The sequence below is a fragment of the Diabrotica virgifera genome, chromosome 1 (assembly GCF_917563875.1).
Source record: "Diabrotica virgifera virgifera chromosome 1, PGI_DIABVI_V3a".
Classification (NCBI taxonomy): Eukaryota; Metazoa; Arthropoda; class Insecta; order Coleoptera; family Chrysomelidae; genus Diabrotica; species Diabrotica virgifera.
The window spans coordinates 120,621,564-120,644,528 of record NC_065443.1 but is presented as its reverse complement, the minus strand read 5'-3'; the positions used below and the strand labels follow the sequence as shown (position 1 = coordinate 120,644,528).

General features: G+C 31.1%; 1 protein-coding gene across 5 annotated transcripts in view; it reads left to right on the top strand.

Annotated features, from left to right (window-relative positions):
- Positions 1 to 1,968: 1,968 nt before the first annotated feature.
- LOC126880071 (uncharacterized protein DDB_G0274171-like) overlaps positions 1,969 to 22,965 on the top strand; it is a 58,919-nt gene continuing 37,922 nt past the window's right edge. For 3 of the 5 annotated variants that reach the window (XM_050643749.1, XM_050643755.1, XM_050643732.1), the window contains exons 1-2: positions 1,969 to 2,134; positions 15,691 to 15,795. In XM_050643749.1, coding sequence (XP_050499706.1) covers positions 2,080 to 2,134; positions 15,691 to 15,795 — 160 coding nt within the window. In that variant the 5' untranslated portion in view covers positions 1,969 to 2,079. Of the gene's footprint in view, positions 2,135 to 6,084; positions 6,160 to 15,017; positions 15,239 to 15,690; positions 15,796 to 22,965 lie in introns of those variants that run through there. The other 2 variants (XM_050643746.1, XM_050643737.1) reach the window with 2 other exon arrangements.

Sequence of the window (22,965 nt, the reverse complement as noted above, 5' to 3'; positions counted from 1 at the left end):
GAAGCGAAAACATAAGAAGATCATGCGATGTAGGAGACATAAACGGATGGGTGACAAAACGGAAACAGGAGTGGAACGAACACATTAGTAGAATGGCAGAGGATAGGATAGTACGAATAGCGCGAATAGCACGAGATAAGTCACCAAATGGACGAAGAAGTATTGGCAGACCAAGAAAAAGATGGTGTGATAACTTAAACAATTTAGGAGGCTAATATTGAAGAAGAAACAGGCTTTGAAGCCTACCTACAAGATGGAAGAAGAAGAAGAAGTATTTTAATTAATTAATTTACTATACGGATGTTTTCGTTCACTGTCCAGGTTTCTCTATCGTAGAGTAGTACCGGCGCGTATACACTTTGTAATACTTTCATTTTTGTTTTGACGCTTACTTTTTTTTTCCTAACAAAACTTTTATTTAGTGGTTAAAAGACTAATAAGTTTGTACACACTTGAATGAATGAAGGAAGGTAAACTATAGTATGTCAAAGTGTGTAAATAATTTATTTCTTTAGCTGAGCGCTTTCGACAAAAACGTCATCATCGGAGCTAATGGTCAATTATAAAAAGGTACCGCTACATTGAGGCATATGCGTGAGCATCTTAAGAATATAAATATGAATTTGCATTACAATTTTGCTAAGTACTTTGTCCACCGTACCACCCTAACAGCAAAACACAGAAAAACGGCCACATACACGTTACACAAACACACAAAAAATAAATAAAAAAAACTTTTTTCATGGTATGGGTGTAGGTATCACTCATCAATTTTGGCCTAATAGGTCAGTTAGCTGTATCTATTAGGCCAAAATGTATGGGTGATGCCTACACCCATACCATGATAAAAGTATTTACAAACATTAACATATTATATTTTCACTTCCTTCTTTTATTTCGTGCATACTATAATAATTATTGTTTGCACTCATTACCCTGATGTTTATTTCTGGTTATATCCTAGATACTTGAAGTCCTCTACTTGTGTAATGGTCTAATTATTTAGCTTTACTTTATTTTCCTGAGTTTTAGGTATTACTAAAGCTTTTGTTTTTTTTAGTATTTATTTTTATCCCGAATTTCTTAAAAGCTTCAATTCCAACTATTCACATTCACTTGTAAGTCTTTTTCTGATTTTGCCACAATTACCAGGTCATCATCATAAAACGACCTGGTAATAAGTGAAGCTAGGCTAAAACTTTAAAGAAGGTATGGAAAGCTGCATCCGACAACAAACGACGAAGAGAGAGGCCAGCAAGAACATGGAACGCGGATATTGGAAAGGCTTGCGAAAAATAAATATTGGGTGGAGAGAGGCAGAGAGACTAGCTACTGACCGAAAGGCATGGAGACGTATGATTTCTCCACTTACCTCTATGCCGTAAGGTAAAAGAGGACGGTTTAAGTAAATAAGTAAGTAATTTACTATATTAATTGGAAAATAAGCCAAAAGTCAAGTTGGAAATTAATTTTATTGACGTTTCCACTTCGGAAATTTTTATCGAAATACAAAATACGTATTTATTAATACATTAAACAAATTTTTTATACTGCTTGGTAAAAAAATGTTTAATAATTTAATTTCATATGACTCATTCATATCGGCAATTCAGACTTTATTACACATTTTAAAGCAGACGGTTTTAAAATGGTATTGGCAATATTTAATTAATCATTTTTCAAAACCGATATTTTTCTGTTTTTTTACTTCTGGACAATTATATAATTGTATTTCCTAACTATAGTTTTGAAAACAAAATAATTAATTATTCAAGGTATCACTTTGAATATGATCCTACTTTAACCATAACCTTACATTAATAATGTTTTTGTATTAAAAATATATTGATATTGATTGACCTGATTGACTTTTTCCAATATTTAACATAGATAAAAATAATATACTCGCCTAATATTTGTTTTTCTAGATCATGTAATATTGTCGTTATTTTATATTATTTGCTATCAGTGTTTATTAGATTAATTAGAGGTCTATTCACCAAATATAAAAGCAGGCCACAATTTTTTTTCTTAAACCAAGTTCAATTTTCATTCCAGTCGGTTTTTAAAGAATTCACAATGAAGTTTATAATACTTTGTGCCTTAGTACTTTACTGCTCTTCGGAAGTTTTAGGTAATGATGAAAATTATTTTTGTATTTTATTCGAAATATCAGAATATATTCCATATACACTACACCAAGAAATTAACGCACCACCTTAAAAATGGGTCATTTTAATGTCTCGAATTTCCTAAACTTGTTATCTGATTTAATAGGTTTAAAAGGTGTCGAGTTTTCTTCCTTTATAATATGCTACTCTCTGCAAATTTACGCCACTTCTTCCTATCTGCTGCTAAAACTTTTGCTTCTTGCCATGATGTTCCTCTTTTATTAAGTATTTCGTTTACACTAGTGTTCCAGCTTTTCCTTGGTCTGCCCTTCATGGTTTTAACCACTGCTTTGGACTCCCATGCCATTTTCTTTTGTCTGTCACTACTAATTTTTATTATGTGTTCAGCACATTTTAACTTCTTTCTTCAACTTCTTCGTTGAGCGATTCTACCTCTAGTTCATGTCTTACATCTTCGTTTCTTCTTTAGTCTAATCTTCTTGCTCGCACCATTTTTCTGAAATATCTTATTTCTGTAGCTTGTAATCTTTTTCTTTGTCTGTCATTCAGTACCCAGTTTTCTGCCCCATATACATAGGTATAGGTCTGGATCCCGCATAAGAAAAAAAAGTTGATTAATACCAAGCTGAAAATTTGTTAATAACTTAACGGTGTCTAGTCAGACAAACTTTGATATATGGGAACATTGAAACAGGGCAAGTTTTAATGGTGGAAGAGGTTAAAAATTTGGAACGTCAGACTACGAAAACGTTAGATGTATTTTGTCGGACAGAACATCCAATTGATTTGTTGCCCTTTCATTAAACTCTCATGCAAAAATCAGACTGGTGTCTATCACCAACTGGGCATTTTAATGAGTGGAACACGAAGAACATGTCAAATGACAGGAATCATGTTCGTTAGTAATAGCAGTCCGATTTTTGCATGAAAGTTTAATGAAAGGGTAACAAATAAATTCGAAGTTCTGTCGGACAAAATACATCTGACGTTTTCGTAGTCTGACGTTCCAAATTTTTAACCTGTTCCACAATTAAAACTTCCCCTGTTCCAGTGTTTCAATATATTAAAGTTTGTCCAACTAGACACCCTTAAGATATTAATAAATTTTCAGCTTGCTATTAATCAACTTTTTTTGGTACGCGGGATCCAGACCTAATATTGTAATTGGCATAAATTCGGTTTTATAGACTGCCATTTTGGTTTTACTCGATATTTCCTGTTTGTTTAGGAAAATGTTATACAGTGAATAATAGGTTCTCGTTGTTAATTTTATTCTGTTTTCACTTTCATCTTCTTGGGTACCTTTGCTGTCTAACATTATTCCCAAATACTTAAAGAGGTATACTTGCTCAATTTTTTGCCCTTCGACTTCAATATTTACATTGGCTTCTGCGTTTATTATTGTCATTACTTTCGTTTTCTCCATATTTATTATTAAGCTGTAGCTTTTTATATCCTCTGCCCAAATTCTTATATTATCTGCAAGAGCCTTTTCAGTTCTGGCAACTAAAACAATGTCATCAGCAAATTCACAGGCTTCAATTTTTATTTGTTGCAGATTCTATACCCTATACAGGGTGATTGATTAGTAGGGTAAAGCTCAATAGCTCTGCTATAGTAATAGATAGAAATAAAAGTTAATAACAAAAATTTTAACCACCTTTGAGCTTCACATTACAAAATTAGTTAAAATGTTACAGTGTGTTCGATAATAGAGTGGCAGACCAAACTTTTGTTTTTTTAAATTGAACACCCTATATTTTATTTTAAATTCGAAATCCTGTTAACTTCTCCATTACAAAAATATAAAGGTTTGTTATGTTATACAGGGTATTTACAAAGTTATAACCAATTTTACATGAAAATCGTAACAAGTTCAACCCCCTGTATAAATAAAAATAAGCAAAACAACAATGGTTTATTAATGCCATATTTTTTAGCGTATTGTCAAAACTTTCAAGATTGGTCGATATTGCTAATTTTCTTTATATCAAATACAGGCTGAGTCAAAACGCAAGTACATTATTTTCTCAGTAATTTGAAATGGAACACCCTGTATTTTATATCACTATTGAAAAGTACCATTACCGTACGTTAATTTTTAGATAACATTCCCTATGTCTAAATTTATTAGTTTTCGAGATATTTTCATTTTTCAATGGACCAGTAGCGTGGCCACCCAAATCAGCAGAATTTAATAAACTGGACTGATTTTTTTGGGGTTACGCTAATAATGAAGTTTATAAAATACCTTAAACAACAAGGGACGAGATGAAAAATAGAATACAAAGTGTATTTCGATGTGTTAATTTACAAATGCTCCGTAGAGTAAGTAACTCATTCAATGGTCGTTTTTAGGCGTACATAAATTTGTTAGGAGATAATTTTGAACACCTTATGTAATTAAATATTAAAAATATTTTATTAAAAGTAGTTTCTAATTTTTTCAAACGGTTTTTTTTTGCAAAATGTATTACTGATAGTTTATGTTTCGTTCTTTATTTATTACATTGTTACATTTACATACAAAAGTAGTGTTTAATTGTCTTCACAAAATATTGTATTTTGTGTTTGTGTGTTTTTTGTAAAATTTACTACTAATTTTCTTTGTTTATTTGTTGCATTTACAAAAAAATATAGTTTTTAATTGTTTCAAAAATGTTGCATGTAGTGGTTGTGTTCTTGTTTATAAAATGTATTACTAATAAATTATTTTTATTTTTTTATTTGCTACAGCAGCGTTTCTCAACCTGTGGGGCGCGCCCCCCTAGGGGGGCGCGCTTTTAGTAATGGGAGGGCGTGAGCATATAAAAAAATACACTAACATCATTAACTAATTTACTAAAATCGAAGCAAAACAAAACTCTGACAAAATAAAAAATAAAATACACATGAACACTGAATAGGAGATATAATCCTAAAGAGCACTCAATACTAAAAAGTAAAATTTTACTGTTTTTTGTCAAATTTATTGAACGAGGGGGGGCGCGGCGAAAATAATTATGGAAGATTGGGTCGCAAAGGGTAAAAGGTTGAGAAACGCTGTGCTACAGTGTTACATTGGTTACCGGATTGATAATCGGTAATCTTCAATTGTCAATTCAGTCATGGCTTACTTAAAATTTAGGTAAATAGGTATGTACACCTAAAATAATTTGCTCTGAAAAATGAGAATATCTCGAAAACTAATAAATTTGGGCATAGGGAATGTTATATAAAAATTAAAGTACGTTAATGTTACTTTTCAATAATGATATAAAATACAGAGTGTTCTATTTAACATTACTGAGAAAATAATGTACTTGCGTTTTGACTCATCCTGTATTTGATATAAAGAAAATTAGCAATATCAATAAATCTTAAAAATTTTGACAATAAATAAAAAAATATGGCATGAGTAAACCATTGCTGTTGTGCTTATTTTTATTTATACAGGGAGTTGAACTTGTTACGATTTTCATATAAAATTGGTTATACCTTTGTAAATTTCCTGTATAACATAACAAACCTTTATATTTTTGTGATGGAGAAGTTAACAGGATTTCGAATTTAAAATAAAATATAGGGTGTTCCATTTAAAAAAACATAAGTTTGGTCTGCCACTGTGTTATCGAACACCCTGTAACATTCTAACTAATTTTTTTGAGCTTTACCCTACTAATCAATCACCCTGTATGTTGCAATTTTCTATACCCTATAGCGCATTTTTTGGGTTTTTTTACACTTTTTAATCACTTCATCCATAACAGAAATAAATAACAGTGGCATAGTGGACTCAGCATTCCACTTTGTCTAATCCAGTCGTGATTAGAAAATTCGCCTGAGATTAGGTTTCTTGTCCGAACTTGGTTTTTTGTGTTGACATACAAACTCTATTGCATTTACAAGTTCTTCAACTACTTCCTTAATTATCAGGCTTTGCCATATTATTCAGTTCAATTTTATTATCAGTCGGTTCTTGAAGAATTCACAATGAAATTTCTCATACTGTGTGCCTTAGTACTTCACTGCTCTTCGGAAGTTTTAGGTAATGATGGAAATTATTTTTGTATTTTATCTAAATTATTAGAATATTCCATATACACTTCTCCAAAAAATTAACTTACCACCTTAAAAATTGGTCATTTTGAATATCTCGAATTTTCTAAACCTGTTGTCTGATTTAAGTGATTTGTTTAATATTTATAGCCTTATTCTTGAAAAATATCACTATAATAATATTGTTGCTCATAATGTTGTCGTATATCTCATTTCTAGCTCTATACCATAGTGTCTTATCATCGATTTTTGGTATTATGACTGTTTTGTAAATTCTGCCTTTCATTTCTTTTCCAATATTTTTATTTCTCCATATTGTTTCATTCAGGTAACCTGCGACTATGTTTGTTTTATGCACTTGATCTTTCCAATTTTTTTTCGAGCTTTCCGTAGCTAGATAGTGTCATGCCTAGATGTTTAAACTTAATGACTTGTTTTATTATCTGACCATGAACTTCAATACTTATATCTTAGTAGATTTGCTATTGATAACTAGTTTTTATAGGAAATAAGCCAAAATTTTACTAAATAAATGATTTTATTAACGTTTCGACGCCTAAATAGTGCCTCGTTGTCAAAATACAAAAAATATTTTTTGTAATTTGATCGGGGCCACTTTTCCATATGGGTTGCGGGGTCCTTTCGTGAAAAAAATTTGTGTGGAAAATGAAAACAAAAAACTCGCTTATTTAATGTTTCTTTTTCTTTATTTATGGCCTTGGCATAGCCAATTAACCAGACTAGTTTGGTATTAGCCCAATTTCACAAGTTAAATTACAATATATTACATATTTTCATATATCATAATATAATATACAGACACATACACATATTATTTAATGTTAAATTTGAAAATAAAATAAATACTTTATAGTAGTAAACCTAAATGAGTCAGTGCGTAATCTTTACATCGTGATTGATTAATGTTTACAATAATATGTTGAGGAAACGTTCTTCGAAGAAGTATTCTTGACTTCATTATGGTAATGGATTGCTGTTTTATTCAGTTTGTAAAATCAATTACCTCCAAGGTTTATTTATTGATAAGAAGATGGAGTGTTTACATGGTGATTTTGAACTTGGCACATCATTATTTTAATTAATTATTTCTAATATATTTTGTCTGTTTTTTAATTTTGGACGATATATTATTCTAGTCCTGGATCCCGCGTACAAAATAAAAGATTTTATTAACAGTAAGCTAAAAATTTGTTCATAGCGGTGTCAAGTCGGGAAAACTTTGATGTATGGGAACACTGGAACAGGTTAATTATTGTGGAACGTGATAAACGTGTCATCTGAAAAAGTTTATGGTTGTTAAAAGTAGCAGGTTGTTTTTAACTTTGTTCAATAGCAAACTTTATACAGTGTGTCCACGATTCGGGTGCCTAAGAGGAAAAACTTTTTTATTTTCAATTTTAGCGAAAAATGTCATTCTTGATAAAAAGTTTTGCTTGATCTCAAACCCCATAAAACGATAAGAAAATTCAAGTTTTACAAATACTGTTTAATTTTGTAGTCAATTTTATGCAAATCCCTATAAATTTTTCCACTCGTAAGTTCGAAATCTTAACAATAATCTAGTGTTGCAAAGCCACAATGTAGCTTAGTAACTGTAAACTCCGATAAGTAATTTGCGAATTGTCATTTTATTTTCGACAATGTTCAAAAAATAATTTAACTTGTGATCAATTTTATTTTTAAAATTATTGGATTAATAATTATTTAATTATTAAATCATTGGATGTTTCAAGGAGAACGACAAAGTTTGGTTTCATAATCCAAAGAAGCGAAGGTGTTGTTCTCCCAAGTTATTATTGTTACAATTTCGAACTTAGTGCAAAAATTTATAGGAATTTACATAAAATTGGCTACAAAATTAAGCATGATTTGAAAAACTTAAATTTTATTTCGTTTTATGGGGTTTTAGAACAAGCAAAACTTTTTATCAAGGACATTTTTCGCTAAAATTGAAAATAAAAAAGTTTTTCCTCTTGGGCACCCCAACCGTGGACACACTGTATAATATGAAAAAATGTTTGTCCGACAAAAATGTTGGGCATTTTAACCAGTCCGACACGTAGAACATGTCAAATGACAGGAATTATGTTGGTGATAAATAGTGCAGTCACTGAAGGTTTTCACCTCCGATTTCGTTGAACCTCCATCGATTTTTATGAAAATTGGTGAATAGTTAGAGGATACATCAAGGAACAAAGCTGACATGATGCCAACTTGCACTTTTTTCCTGGGAGTGGGTGAAAATTATTTTATTAAAAATAATACCATAAGTCGATAAAGGGACAGATTCTATGTAAAATTTGTTATATGAAGTTATTAATATAAATCAATACTTTTTGAGTTATTAAATATCAAAAATTTTATTTTTTCGTAAAAAATGCATATTTTAAAGTGGTTTTTCACGTATAAATCAAAAACTCTAAGCTTTTACAAAAAAGTTATTATCTAAGTTGAAGGTAATAAAAAACTAAATACACTCCTCACTTAAAGAACTACACTAATGTTAATTCAAAATGAGTTATAGGCAATTGAATGCATATTTTTTGACAAGTACTCAAATCTAAGAATTGAAGCTTAAATAACGAGAAAACGCTGCATTTTATAAAACATAACTGCTAAACACTTGTTAAACTACTTTGGAATACCTATCAAATAAGCTCCAGAGCAAGTTAATAGCATTAAAATTAAGCAAGGTATGATAAAAATAAAACAACCCTTTGGAATTTTTTAGGAAAAAGTGAAAAATCAAACATACGTTATTTCTAGTACTGTCGCCAGTGGGGGTACAACGGCCTCCTTAATTCAGATGGACTTACCCAAGTTTTTTTATGCATTTTGACCTGTAGAATACGAATTTTTTGGGTAACAGTTGATCCGGATGTCGATAAGATTGTTATAAACAAAGAACTTGAGGAATCACATAACAGCGATTTTTCGCAAAACAAAACATTTTTTGTATTTTTTGGGTCATTCTAAGCAAAAAATGTTTTTACAGGTTTTTTGGTAGGATGCATAGTTTTCGACATAAACGCGGTTAAACTTTAAAAAAATCGAAAAATTGCAATTTTGAACCCGAATAACTTTTGATTGAAAAATAAAATACCAATTCTGCTTACCGCATTTGAAAGTTCAAGTCAAATTCTATCGGTCTTGATTACTTTCATTGCTAAAAATTAATTCTTTTACTGTTAAACAAAGCTATAAACACATAGTGATTGAATGATGTTTTCAATGCATCGAGGGTTGAGTGCCAAACAACGTTATCTACATTTTTTGTGAAATTGAGATATATCTATAATCGAGTTCACCGTTTTCGACTTAATTTAGTAACAAAAACCTGTATCTCTATCTGCAGCAGGTTACAAAATACATTAAACGTTAACTACCAATTGTGAAAAAATTGTTCATGTCAAAAACATCTAAGAGGTGATAACGTTATTTCACAGTGAATTTCGTGATACATCAAAAACAGTTATCGACTGTTAACGTTTATTGACACTAATATTTTAAGCTGTAATTGTAGACAGCGTTATTATTATAATTCTTATTTGTTTGAAAAACGTCATTTTGATACTGGATAGCTAAATACATTTGTTTATTTTCGATATTGTTCGATTCTACCATCTGATTACTCATTATATGATTACATGATTACAATAATCTGATTACTCATTAAATTTTTTAGTTTTGCTGAAGTTAAAAGAAAACATATATTATGTTATTTTCTTATTGCCGGTTACGTATATATTTGTCGTAATTATTTAATATTTTGATTTTGTCAGTATTTAACAGAAAAATGTCCAGTCGTAGCACAAAACTTTGTATGACACGAAGCACTAGCGGGTCGTGGATCTTCTGAGGTAGCCTCTTGCCTTAAAAATACAATGAAAAGTGAAGTTACTGGGAAAGACTTCGCTTTTATGTCTGAAAGTTGTTCGGGCCAAAATGTTTCTGTTTGCTGTTGAAACACTAAATATTTCAAAAATCGGCCAGTTAATTTTTGAGCCCGGATATTCCCAAATGGAACGTGATATGGTCCATGCCCACATCGAAAACGCGAGTAAAGGCTTGGAAATTTATGATCCATCGGGATGGTATATGTACAGTGATGAAATGGCTTTAAAGAAATCAAAATACGAAGTAGTTGGAATAGATCAGGAAGACATTTTGAATTTTAAAGAACTTCAAATTCAAATGATTAAAAATAAAAAAACTGACATTGAAGGAAATGTTGTCAAATGGTTGAACATAGTTTGGCTACAATATACATATTATAGAAGAAGACACGGCACACAGTTATTTCAAATAAAATTTTAAATCAGACAACTTTACGAAATTAAAAATACAGAGAAGGCAACTTCGAACATTCTCAATTAACAAACTTGTGCCAAGAAGAAAATATGACAAACCGTTAATGATTAATAATAAAAAGTTACAAGGTTTAGTAGAACTGTGTGAGCAAAAATTAAAGACCAATATCACTTCTTTTACTAGAATCTTCAAGGAAGGGGTGATGATCATAATTAAAATGTTTCAGAAGATGAAGACGTTTAAAGATGGTACCTATAAGTATTTAGACATTTCATAAATTTAATATTTGTATGTTATTAGAAAAATAAAGTTTTTTATTTAAATACACTTATAACATTTTTTATAATACAGGGTTAGTGCTGCATTGGATATCCTGAAAATTTTGAAAATATCAGCAAATTTAAGTTAAAGGATATCCTGGAAAAAAGGGGAAATATCAGTGAAATTTTCTCAACATTTTATGGAAGTTACATTTTTACATTTTCACCCAGCAGTGCTAACCCTGTAGTAAAATTATTATTATCAGGTGCGACGTTAACGGTTACAAAAAATATATATCGGTAATATCAAAAAGCGTTATCAAGTCATTATTAGAAAAAAATTTTATTTTTTTCTCTGTAGAATATCAATAACCTGTAATAATTTTTACCATATGTCAAAGAAACCATAATAATACTATATAAATTTACAGATTTCTATTGTATTGTATTTTTCCTCCGTAATCACAAATTTGTTGGCCGATATTACGTTTCAATATAGTTTTTCGCATTTTCTGCCACTTTATGTTTTTGTAGTTAACGTTGTTTGATACTACACCCTCGGCATTTCTTATTTGAAATCAAACGAGTACGCGCGCATACAGAAAATTACGTACATTAAAACGCATGTATTGGGCACGGGAAACACTATGTGTTTATGGCTTTGTTTAACAAATAAAAACTTAATTTTTGGCAATATACATAATCAAAACCGATAGAATTTGACTTGAGCTTTCAAATGCAGTAAGCATAATTGCTACTTTATTTTTTAATCAAAAGTTATTCGGGTTCAAAAATTGCACTTTTTTGGTTTTTTTTTTAAGTTGAACCGCGTTTATCTCGAAAACTATGCATCCTACGAAAAAACCTGTAAAACCATTTTTGCTGAGAATCACTCAAAATATACAAAAAAATGTTTTGTTTTGAGAAAAATCGCTGTTATGTAATTCATCAAGTTCTTTGATTATAACAATCTTATCGATATCCGGATCAACTGTTATCCAAAAAATTCGTATTCTACGGGTCAAAATACATAAAAAAAACTTAAGTAAGTCCATCTGAATTAAGGAGGCCGTTGTACCCTCCCTGGCGACAGGACTATTCCACAAAAATTAAAATTTATAGTACTTCTTACAAGAATTTCTTTATATTAGCATAAGTAATGATTTCAACAATTTTGACCGGTTTAGAATGCATATTTTTGAAAAAAGATATGATTTAAAAACAACGGAATTTATAAAATTATCTTAATTTTTATATTATTTTGATAATAACTCCAAAATACTAAATTTACGTAAAAAATAATGTATAACCAAATTTTATTTTTTTCTATATTAAATAATTTACCTTTTTTATATTTCTCAAGGGTAAAAACTAACCGAGATAGAAACGTTTAAAGCTTAAACGTTTAAAGTTGCTGTGAGAACCATGTAACTGGGGCCATTTAACCTTTTATTTTTAAAAAAGTAAGGGGTTGAAAAAATTAAATTCAACGTGTCTTAATAGCTATTATAATTAAATTTCAAACGGTTTTTTGATGAACCTGATATCGTAAAAATTAACAGAATTATTAAAAAAACAATAACAATTTTTGGAAAAAATTTAAAAAGATAAATTTTGAAAAATTTTTGGAACATACATTTTACTGCTATCAACTTGTTCGGGGGCTCATTTGATAGATAATTCTAAGTATTTTGACAATTGTTGAATAAATTTATGTTTATTTATGTATTTAAGCTTAAATACTTGGATTTGGATACTCACCGAAAAAAATATACATTCAAACCTATAACTCACTTTTAGTTAATATCAAAAGGTTTTTCGAATAAGAAGTTTTCTTTTTTTATTAGCTTAAATTTTGCTAATAATAACTTTTTTTGAAAAACTCATAGTTTTTGAGTTATTGATGAAAAATCGGGTAAAAACATGCATTTTTCTCACGAAAAATTAAAATTTTTAATCTTTAATAGCTCAAAAAGATTTAATTTATTTTAATAACTTTATATAAAAAATATTGCATATAATTTGTCCCTCTATCGAATTATGGGGTTATTTTTAACAAAATAATTTACACTTCCGAAAAGGGGTCACATCCACTCCCAGGGTAAAAGCGCAAGTTGGCACCATGTCACCTTTGTTCCTTGAGATATCATTTAACCACTCACCAATTTTCATGAAAATTGATGGAGGTTCAAAGAAATCGGAGGTAGTACCTCATATCCACCTTCAGTGACTGCACTAAAATAACAGTCTGATTTTTGCATAAGAGTTTAATCAATCAATTAAAATTAATTGGAAATTCTGTCGGACAAAATTCATGTAAGTTCTCGTAGTCCGATCTTGGAAACCTGTAACATATAGACAGTTTTTAACGTCGGAATAAGGAAACTTCCCATGAATTTTATCGGCGAGAACTTCCAATTGATTTGTTACCCTTTCAGTAAACGCTCATGAAAAAATCAGACTGCTATTTGTCACCAATATAATTCCTATCATTTAACATGTTCTACGTGTAGGACTGGATAAAATACCCAACATTTTTGTCGGACAATAGCTATTTATATAACAACCTAAAACTAAATCTCAAACAGCAGCAACTATAAAAATGTAGTATACTTTTTAAAAAACACAAATCTATACAATTATTTTAATTAAAAAATAGTTTCCTAACTAGTGCGGAAAGTGATACTTTCACGCACGAGACTGCCGTTGACCCGAGCGACGCGATAGCGGAGTTCGTTCGGGCAAGCAGTCGAGTGCGGGGAAGACACTTTCCGCATGAGTTAGGAACAATATTTTTTCTAAAGCCGTACGTTTGGAAAAAAGCCACAAAAATAGAGTTAAATCAATTTTTATTTAGAAGTGAAAATACACAAATTAATTCTTTGGCAAGGTTGTCAAAACCAAACTTTCAATATAATGGGTTACCACGACGACGATATTGGTTTCCATGACGACGATTCAAAACCATTGTAATTTTCTACTGATCTGACTTTTAAATATTATGTCAAAATAATTTTATTTCATCGAATTATCAGTAGTAGTTGCACAAGAGCTCTAAAATTATCGAATTTTTCAGAGTGACACTTTGACAGTTTTAATTTCACGACTCGAAGGGGAGTGAAATTGTGTCAAAGTGGCACGAGGGAAACAATTCGATAATAATTTTAGAGATCAAGTGCAATTTGCTGCTATTATTTCCTGAATAAAACTGTTCAAAACCAAAATTTAATTGTAATTTATTTATGCAAGTACAAATTACTACAGTTAAACACACAGTTGTTATAAATATTTGACGGTTGACAGTCATCACTTTTATAACTTTTAAAACAGTAATTGTCATTAATGTCACTGAATGTATTTTTTCGTAGCAAAGAAGGGCATCTGACGTAATATACTTGACGACGGGATATTATCAAAAATTATCAGTTTAATTTTTATTTCTGTAGCTTTCCATTGGTCAGAATCTCCTATGAATGAAATAATCCCGCTAATTTCATTAAAACATGAACACAATAAGATAAATTTGAAATAAATTAGTAAATAATATCTAAATATTAGTTTATTGCGTGTATTATAATATATTATAATGTCATATTACAAGGTAAATATTTTACTTTCCCGAACGCCGTGCGGGAAAATTTACTTTCACGCACGCCGTGCGGGAAAGTGCAACTTTCGGAAACGAAATTCGTGCGTGAAAGTGGCTCTTTTAGCACGGCCGTAGAAAAATTTATTTTCACGCACGTCGTGCGGGAAAGTGCAACTTTCGGAAACGAAATGTGTGCGTGAAAGTGGCTCTTTTAGCACGGCTGTAGAAAAATATTTTTTCATATTTTATACATATATAATATTGGCTATTGAAAAAACTTTGCTATTGAACAAAGTTAAAAACAGCCTGCTACTTTTCACAATCATAAACTGTCAGGATGACACGTTTATCACGTTCCACAATTCTTCTGTTCCAGTGTTCCCATAGGTATATCAAACTTTGTTGGACTCGACAATTAATCTATGGACTTTTCAGCTTGGTATTAATAATCTTTTATTTAGTACGCCGGTTCCAGTACTATACAATTCTGCGTAATTACATATAGCTTTAAAAACAAAATACTCAAGGTATGTTTGAATATTTTCCTACTTTAACACTAACCTTCATCAATATATGTTCTTGTTTTAAAAAAATATTGATTTTGATTTATCTATAATTTTTCCATAGATAAAAATAATATATTCGCCTAATATTCATATTTTTAGATCGTGTTGTAATATAATCGTTAATTTATACTGTTTTCTATCAATATTTATTCGTTTTATTAGCGTTATATTTACCAAATAATATAAAAGCAGGCACCGACTTTTTTTTCCTCAAACCAGTTTCAACTTTTGTACCATCAGTTTTTATTTTAACATAAAAATTCACAATGAAGTATTTCGTACTGTGTGCCTTAGTACTTTACTGCTCTTCGGAAGTTTTAGGTAATAATGGTAGTTATTTTTGTATTTTATCAAAAATATTAGAGCATTCAACATTCAACATATTAAAATTTTTTAAACTTATAAAATTAAGTAATCACATATTATGTATCACTAATCAAGTTGCATTGTACAAAGCTGTAAGATGGTTTGTATCTAAATTTAACACATTCCTGCCAGCCATATTTTCATATATGGGCCATTTCACCATATACGTAGTTTTCTGTATGTAGTGCCTTGGAACTTGGTAATTTCGTCAAAATTATTGTATATTTAAGAAACCATACTTTATATATTATCTTCTAGGCCACGTTGTTCTCTTAGCGTGCATTTAAAAATGCCATTAATAAATAAATAAATATGTTTTGGTCCTATGGGACCAACGCAACCCATTAAGGCAACACTAGTGTTAGTCTTAGTACTTTGTACTTATTTTAATTATTTTTTTATTTTAGGAAATCCAAAATGTGATGGTGTAACGTGCGAACCTGTACAATGTGGATTTGGTGCTAATGCAAAAGTGAAGGAAGGTGATTGTTGTCCCACTTGCGTAGGATTCGGTAAGAATTTTGTTTACTTAATATTTTTTCTTTTATTCTGCTTTCAAAATATCTATCTATTTGTCTATTAGCGAGGTTCCTACAGCCTCTTCAGCTTCTCGCATTTCGACCGCCATCATTTTCTGTCCATCCATTCGTATTCTTTAATGGTTCTATCTCTCATGATGTGCCGTACATTCTCTTCCTAGGTAACTGAAGGCCTTACCCTCATTCTTCTTTGTTGTGGTATGTAATTTAAAGCTTTCTTTTGCTATCTATCTTCATCGTTCGTTTCACGTGACCATACCACATTAGTTTCTCGTTTCAATTCTATCTACACTGAAATATGCAGTATTTGTCCTTCCTCTAATATCTTCATTCCTAATGTGATCTTTTTTGGATGCACCACAGGCTCTCCTTAGATAATCCATTTCTACGACTTCTATTCTTTTTCTGTATTTTTTCGTGATCTGCCAAACTTCTGCCCCATAAGTCATAACCAAGGTACGATGGATTGTCAATTTCGTTTTTTCTCTTATATCTTTAGACCATAGTAGAGAGCTTAGAATGTTTACCGTTTTTTTGCCCTGCTGGGTTCTATTTTCGATGTCTCTTTTGGTAGTGCTTTCTTTAGATATTATAGCTCCGAGATATTTATATTCTTTACATGTTTTTGCGGTTCTAATTTCTAAATCTGGATCTTCTTCATCATCTCCTATTTTAATTTAAAATATACTAAGTCATATTTCTTCTTATGTTATAGGTATTGTTTAGGTTCACAATAACTTTCTTTTCGTTTAGTCTGTCTACCATTTTCTTCATTTTTATTTCGTTTGTATGCTGTTTTCTGTTGACATATTTTCGAGTAGTTTGTGTGTCCTTAATAAGCTAATTTTTATATAAAGTTTGTTCGTAGTACGATCCAATCGATCAGCAACCGTTGCCAACCATCAGACGCATGCGCAGTGAACAGTTAGCGTTGCGCAGTTAACAGTTAGCGTTCGTAGACTACGAACGCGCATGCGTCTGATAGTTGGCAACGGTTGCTGATCGTTCTACGAACAAACCTATAATTTCCATGTGGAGATGTATATTTTTTAATATGCTGTTAAATGTCTGGTATTCAGTGTACTTTTAATATTGGTTTATTATTTTATTTTTGTTTATTTATATTGGTGTTTTTAAGATTAATATTTTTCTCAGACAGAATGTCACAATTCCAATTTTTGAATATTTATTTGTCAATGATTTGATTTAGCCATTGGTTACATTTGAGTTGTTTTTGATATTATTGTCCCATTTTTTAAAATAATATTTGGAGCTCGTTTTAAACATTAAAATATAATTATGTCAGAATTGTTTTCTCTTTTGTAATGGTACATTTAGACTGGAGCTGCGATAAGTGATACAATTTATAATACTATTGAGGCAAAGACAATTACGTCCTTCTTTATATAGGTACAATGATATAATATGTATTAAAGTGGCACATTGACACACGCTTATCAATCAAAAAATTATAAGAATGGCGAATGGGATAATTGTTCAGTCTATTTTATCTGTCTTTATTTCTTGGTTTTTAACAATATGTATCCTCTTCACGGAACGTCTTTCTCTCCAACCATTTCCATGAGTATTTGGTGACTCCTAAGGTAACTTAACCAGTTAAGCATTTTCGTTTCCGACACATGCATTCATTGTTCTTTTTAACTGCCCAGCATTGAATACCATATATTTTAGCTGACCTTATGGCATTTTTTCGCTCCCTTTAATACCAGTAGATCCAGCCACCCACAGTAAACTTACTTTGTTACTTCTTTATTACATACTTCTTCTTCTTCTTCTTTTTCGCGCGACTAGGATTACTCCTGTTTGTCTGCCTCTTATTCTGTTTCCATTGTTGTTGATTTCACATTGTCTTTCCACCTTTTCGGTAGCCTTCCAAAGGGTCTTCTGCTATACTGCTTGTTGTTTTTACGGTTTACATGTTCGTTCCAGTTTTTCTTTCTTGTTTTTATCCACCTCTTTTTGAATTTTGCATCGTTCTCGTATACTTCTGTTGCTTTGTCTGTCTCTTAATGATATGCCCGCTATTGATCTTAATACTTTCATTTCAATATTGTTGATTTGTTGTTTCGTCTTTCTTGTATCGGTCCTTCTCTCCGCTGCATATGTTATGATAGGTCTTGCTATTGGCTTGTATACTTTTATTTTGCTTTCCGTGGTCAGCAGATATTTGTTTCTCCACATTATAGTTTCTCGGAGGCAACCACTTACTCTTGCCGCTTTTGTTGCTTGTGTTGTGGTCTCTGTTCTTATATTCCTGTCACTAGCGATATCTACTCCTAGGTAATTGAATTTCATTACTTGTTCTACAATTTTGCCGTCTATTTCTAACTTGCATCTACGCGGCTCTTTACTTATTACTATACATTTAGTTTTTTCTACTGATATTCTCATATTAAGTTTATTTGCTGTGATATTGAAAGTGTGGAGCTGCCTTTGTATAGTCCGTTCGCTAAACTCAGACTCAACTGGCTAGTGATTTAAGCTAGTAATTTTGCCAATTTGATAAAATTGCCAAAAAAATAATTACTAAATAGTTAATACTTACTAAGTATTTAGTAATTTTGCAAAGTTACGTACTAAAATCATTAGCCATTTGCGTCTGAGTTTAGCGAACCGACTATAGGTCATCCTCGTTATCAGCAATTAGTATTGCATCATCGGCATAGCATAGTATCGTGATTTTATATGCTCCCATATGGTATCCATGTCGTTTTCTTACTTCGTGAATTATTTGATTAATCACCATATTGAATAACAATGGGCTGAGCGAGTCTCCTTGACAGATTCCCCCTTTTAGTTCTATGCGTTCTGTTTCTCCTGTTGACATTATAACTCTGGTCTTGTTGTTCTGGTTAATTTCATTAATTAGCCTTATTATCAGGTGGTCTATTTGTCCAGCTTGTCATAAATTTAAGATATCATTTCGCCTCACCCTGTCAAAAGCACTTTTTAAATCTACAAATCATATGTATGCTGGTTTTCCATATTCAGTATGCTTTTCTACCATTTGCCTGATAATAAAAATTACATCTATTGTGCTGCGGTTCTTCCAGAAGCCTTGTTCATCTGCCATGTTTGCTTGTTCCTCGATTTTACCTTTTATGACTGCCGTCAACAATTTTAATGTGCTGTTCATCAGACTAATGCCTCTATAATTTTCAGGATTTTTCGAGTCTCCTTTTTTGAGTATCGGTAGCAGGAGTCTTTCCTTCCATTCCGCTAGTACTACTCCGATATTTATTATATCGACAAATAATTTTAGGGGCCATTTGAGTAGTGTTCCTCCTCCATATTTTAGCAGTTCATTATTTATCTTATCAGGACCAGGTGCTTTTCTATTCTTTAATTTTTTTATTCGTTCTTGTAGCTCTTCTTCTGATATTAGCACTCTATCGTGGGTTTTATTAATGTTTATTTCTCTGTTCTCTTCTTCTCCTTCTCCATATAATTTCGTGAAATACTCAGTCCATTGTGTCTCCGTTATGTTATCTATCCGTACAAACTCATTCATTTCTGTTTTTGTCTCCTTATCATCTTCCACACTTTTTTCTGGGATCCATAGGGGCCCTATTCCATATCTTTGGTAAATTTCTCCCAGTGTTCTTTTTTGATGTTATCTATTTCTTGGTTTACTCTATGCCTGATTGTCACGTAGTCGTCTCGTGCCTCCGGTGTCTTCACTCTTTTGTATGTTAGGAAAACTGGTTTCTTTTGATTTGCTAGTGCTTTCACCATTTCGTCGTACCATGGAGTTTTGTATTCCCGTTTATTTCTGTTGACTTTTCTTTTACCTAAAGCTTCTTCTGCTGCTTGTAGGATACTTTTTTCTAATAATTTTCCAGGTTTCTTCTATATCCTTTTTAGTCTCTAGGTTATGGCTGTTTAGCTTTTCTGTTAGTCTGTTTCTATACAAGTTTTGTGTCCCTTCGTCTTCTAAGCTTTCTATGTTTAACTTTTCTTTGACTTTTGTATTTCGCTTGCCATTTTCCCTAGTACCAGGCCATGGTCGGATCCTACATTGGCGGACGATAGAGTGCGCATATCTATTATATCCCTGGGGTGTATTTGTCTGTTTGTTATAATGTAGTCAATCATAGAGTTACTTGCTCTTGTATCTGACCAGGTGATCTTATGCTGTATTGGGTGGTCAAAGTATGTGTTGTTAATTCGGAAGTTATTCAATAAACACAGTTCTAGGAGTCTTTCTCCGTTGTCGTTGAGCGTTTCTTCGTTAAATCTTTGTGTAACTCCAGCCACAGGTATGTTGCCGACTCTGGCGTTTAAGTCGCCGAGAATGATTGTTTTACTACCGGCTATTGTGGTGTCCAGTAGATCTTGGAGCTGTCCATAAAAAGCATCTTTTTCTTTCTTGTTTTTGTTGTTATCTGGGGCATACACAGCGATAATATTAAGTGTCGTGTGGTGAAGTTTAAGACAAACCAGCATCATGTGTTCGTTGATGTATCTTATTTCTTGAATGCTGCTGCTATATTTATTGTGCATTACGAGGCCTACTTCTGCCTGTGCTCGTTTGTTTTTATCTACTTCGCTGTACAGGAACATAGATTTGTTCGTATACATTATTATTACATACTGAATACTTTATTAGATTCATGCCTACTTAGCCTGCTGTCAATTCCATTATATATCACTATATTTAATGCAGCCTGATTGTCCGATAAAATTTTTATAGATCTGCCCTGCAATAATTCCCCTTTATTTGTTATTGAAAAAACTTATCTATAGCATAAATAATAATTGTTTTATTGACGACAGTGTTATCGAGTCATTTTCTATAGAGTTTTCATTATAAGGCTTATCCCTACTTACCTTCGGTAAACTCTAGCTCTAACTCTTTAATTGATTTTAGAGCTGTATATCAGCATTAATCTATAAATAATTAAAAGATTCTTTTTTTTTTTCGATTCCTATTTGTCCCCTAATGCAAAGACGACAGTATACAACTTTTCAAAATTATATTACTCTATATTAGTTCTGCATTTATCCTTTCAAGGATATTCGGTCTGAAGCTCTTTAACCTTTTTCATGGATTCCTTGGCCATTTTTCTTAAAATTTTATTTTTTATGATCGTGTTTTTGGGTTTCATAAGTGAGCCTTCCTTGTTTTTTTTTTCATATTTCGTTATGTCTTCTTGATCTCCTGTGGTCAGCCAGTTTTGGTAAAGGTTCTTCTTTTCTTCTATTTCGTTTTTTATCTTTGTTTTCCACCTATACACTATGGTGCAAATAAAAGGATTAAATTAGTTATTTCGTAAGCCGGCGACTTCAAGAAAAAATCCCGAAACAGGTAGATTTTTATTTTTAAGTTATGATATTGTGGCATATATGGTATACTAGTGACGTCATCCATCTGGGCGTGATGACATAATCGATGATTTTTTTAAATAAGAATGGGGGTCGTGTGCTAGCTCATTTGAATGGTTCTTCAATTCTCTATTCAGTAATATAAACATTTACATAATTATTTATACAGGGTGTCTAAAAAATTTTTACTAAATTAAATTATTTGACAAAAAAAGAAGAATGTATGTAATTTATTTAATTAAAAACACATTTTTCTGCTTTCACAAATCAGAAAACAAAGTTTATTTCACAAATAAACATTGCTTTTCGCTTAAATTAAATGTTCAAACTTCCAAGAGGCCGGTGGCTGGCGGGAGCTGGCTTGAACATTAAATTTAATCGAAAAGCAATGTTTATTTGTGAAATAAACATTTTTTAGTTTTCGGGTAACAGTAAAATGTATTTTGAATTAAATAAATTACATATTATATTCTTCTTTTTTGTCAAATAATTTAATTAAAAAATTTTTTGGACACCCTGTATAAATAATTATGTAAATGTTTATATTACTGAATAGAGAATTGAATTACCTTTCAAATGAGCTAGCACACGACCCGTATTCTCATTAAAAAAAATCATCGATTACGTCATCACGCCCAGATGGATGCCGTCACTAGTATACCATATATGCCATAATAGCATAACTTAAAAATAAAAATCGACCTGTTTCGGGATTTTTCCTTAAAGTCTGTCATACTGTATATTTTTGTGATTGTTAAAATATATCTGGTTATTTTCCCTTCATTTGTTTTTCCTGCTAATAGGTCTGATTGGCTTTTCATGTTCTCACATTCACATTTTTTCTCATTTGTTATTGCTTATAAATTTTTCTGGTTTAATAGTCTCCATTTATTAAAAGAGAAATTTACTCGACGTTTAGTTTATCTGTAGGGTACCTACCTTTTTGATAAAATATTTTGAGTATTCACCATCAATATATTATTTAATGTTTATTGGCCCTCGAGTATTTTTACCAATTACATAGTCTTTTATTATTCAATCGAATCTATTATTTTCTATTCAAGAGCTCTTTAATTTATTTATGCTAAAAACCTACTATTTATAGTTTATGTTCGTATTGATTTACATAGATGTAATTTGATAAGTTTTATACAGTTACTAAAATAATTTTGTGTCTTATAACTTAGAAATTTTAACGTTTATTTACTCAATTTTAATTTATTATACACTAAGCGTCAAAATTAACGCACCACTTTAAAAATGGGATATTTTTAATGTCTCATATTTCCTAAACCTATTGTCCGATTTTAGTGATTTTTTTAACATCTTATAGCTTTATTCTTCAAGAATATCGATGTAATAATATTGTTGCTAAACAGATAAGTGTCATTGTATACCGGGTGTAACAATGATAGTGTGTTTTTCCTTAAAGTTTGGAACACCCTGTGGAATATTCTAGGGTATATATAAAATATTGAAATTAACACTCAACTGTAACCTTAAGCTATTTTAACATTTTGCTTTTTGATTCATTCGCTTATGTTGGATAATAAAAAAGTTAGGTACTTTAACAACTAGCAATGTTTTTTATAAACACAGGGTGTTTCTAAATAAGTGCGACAAACTTTAAGGCGTAATTATGCATGAAAAATAATGACTTTTTGCTTAATCAACATATGTCCGCAAATGCTTTGTTTCCGAGATACGGGATGTTGAATTATTTCTTACAAACTGATGATTTATTTATTGCTCTAAAACCGGTTGAGATATGCAAATGAAATTTGGTAGGTTTTAAGA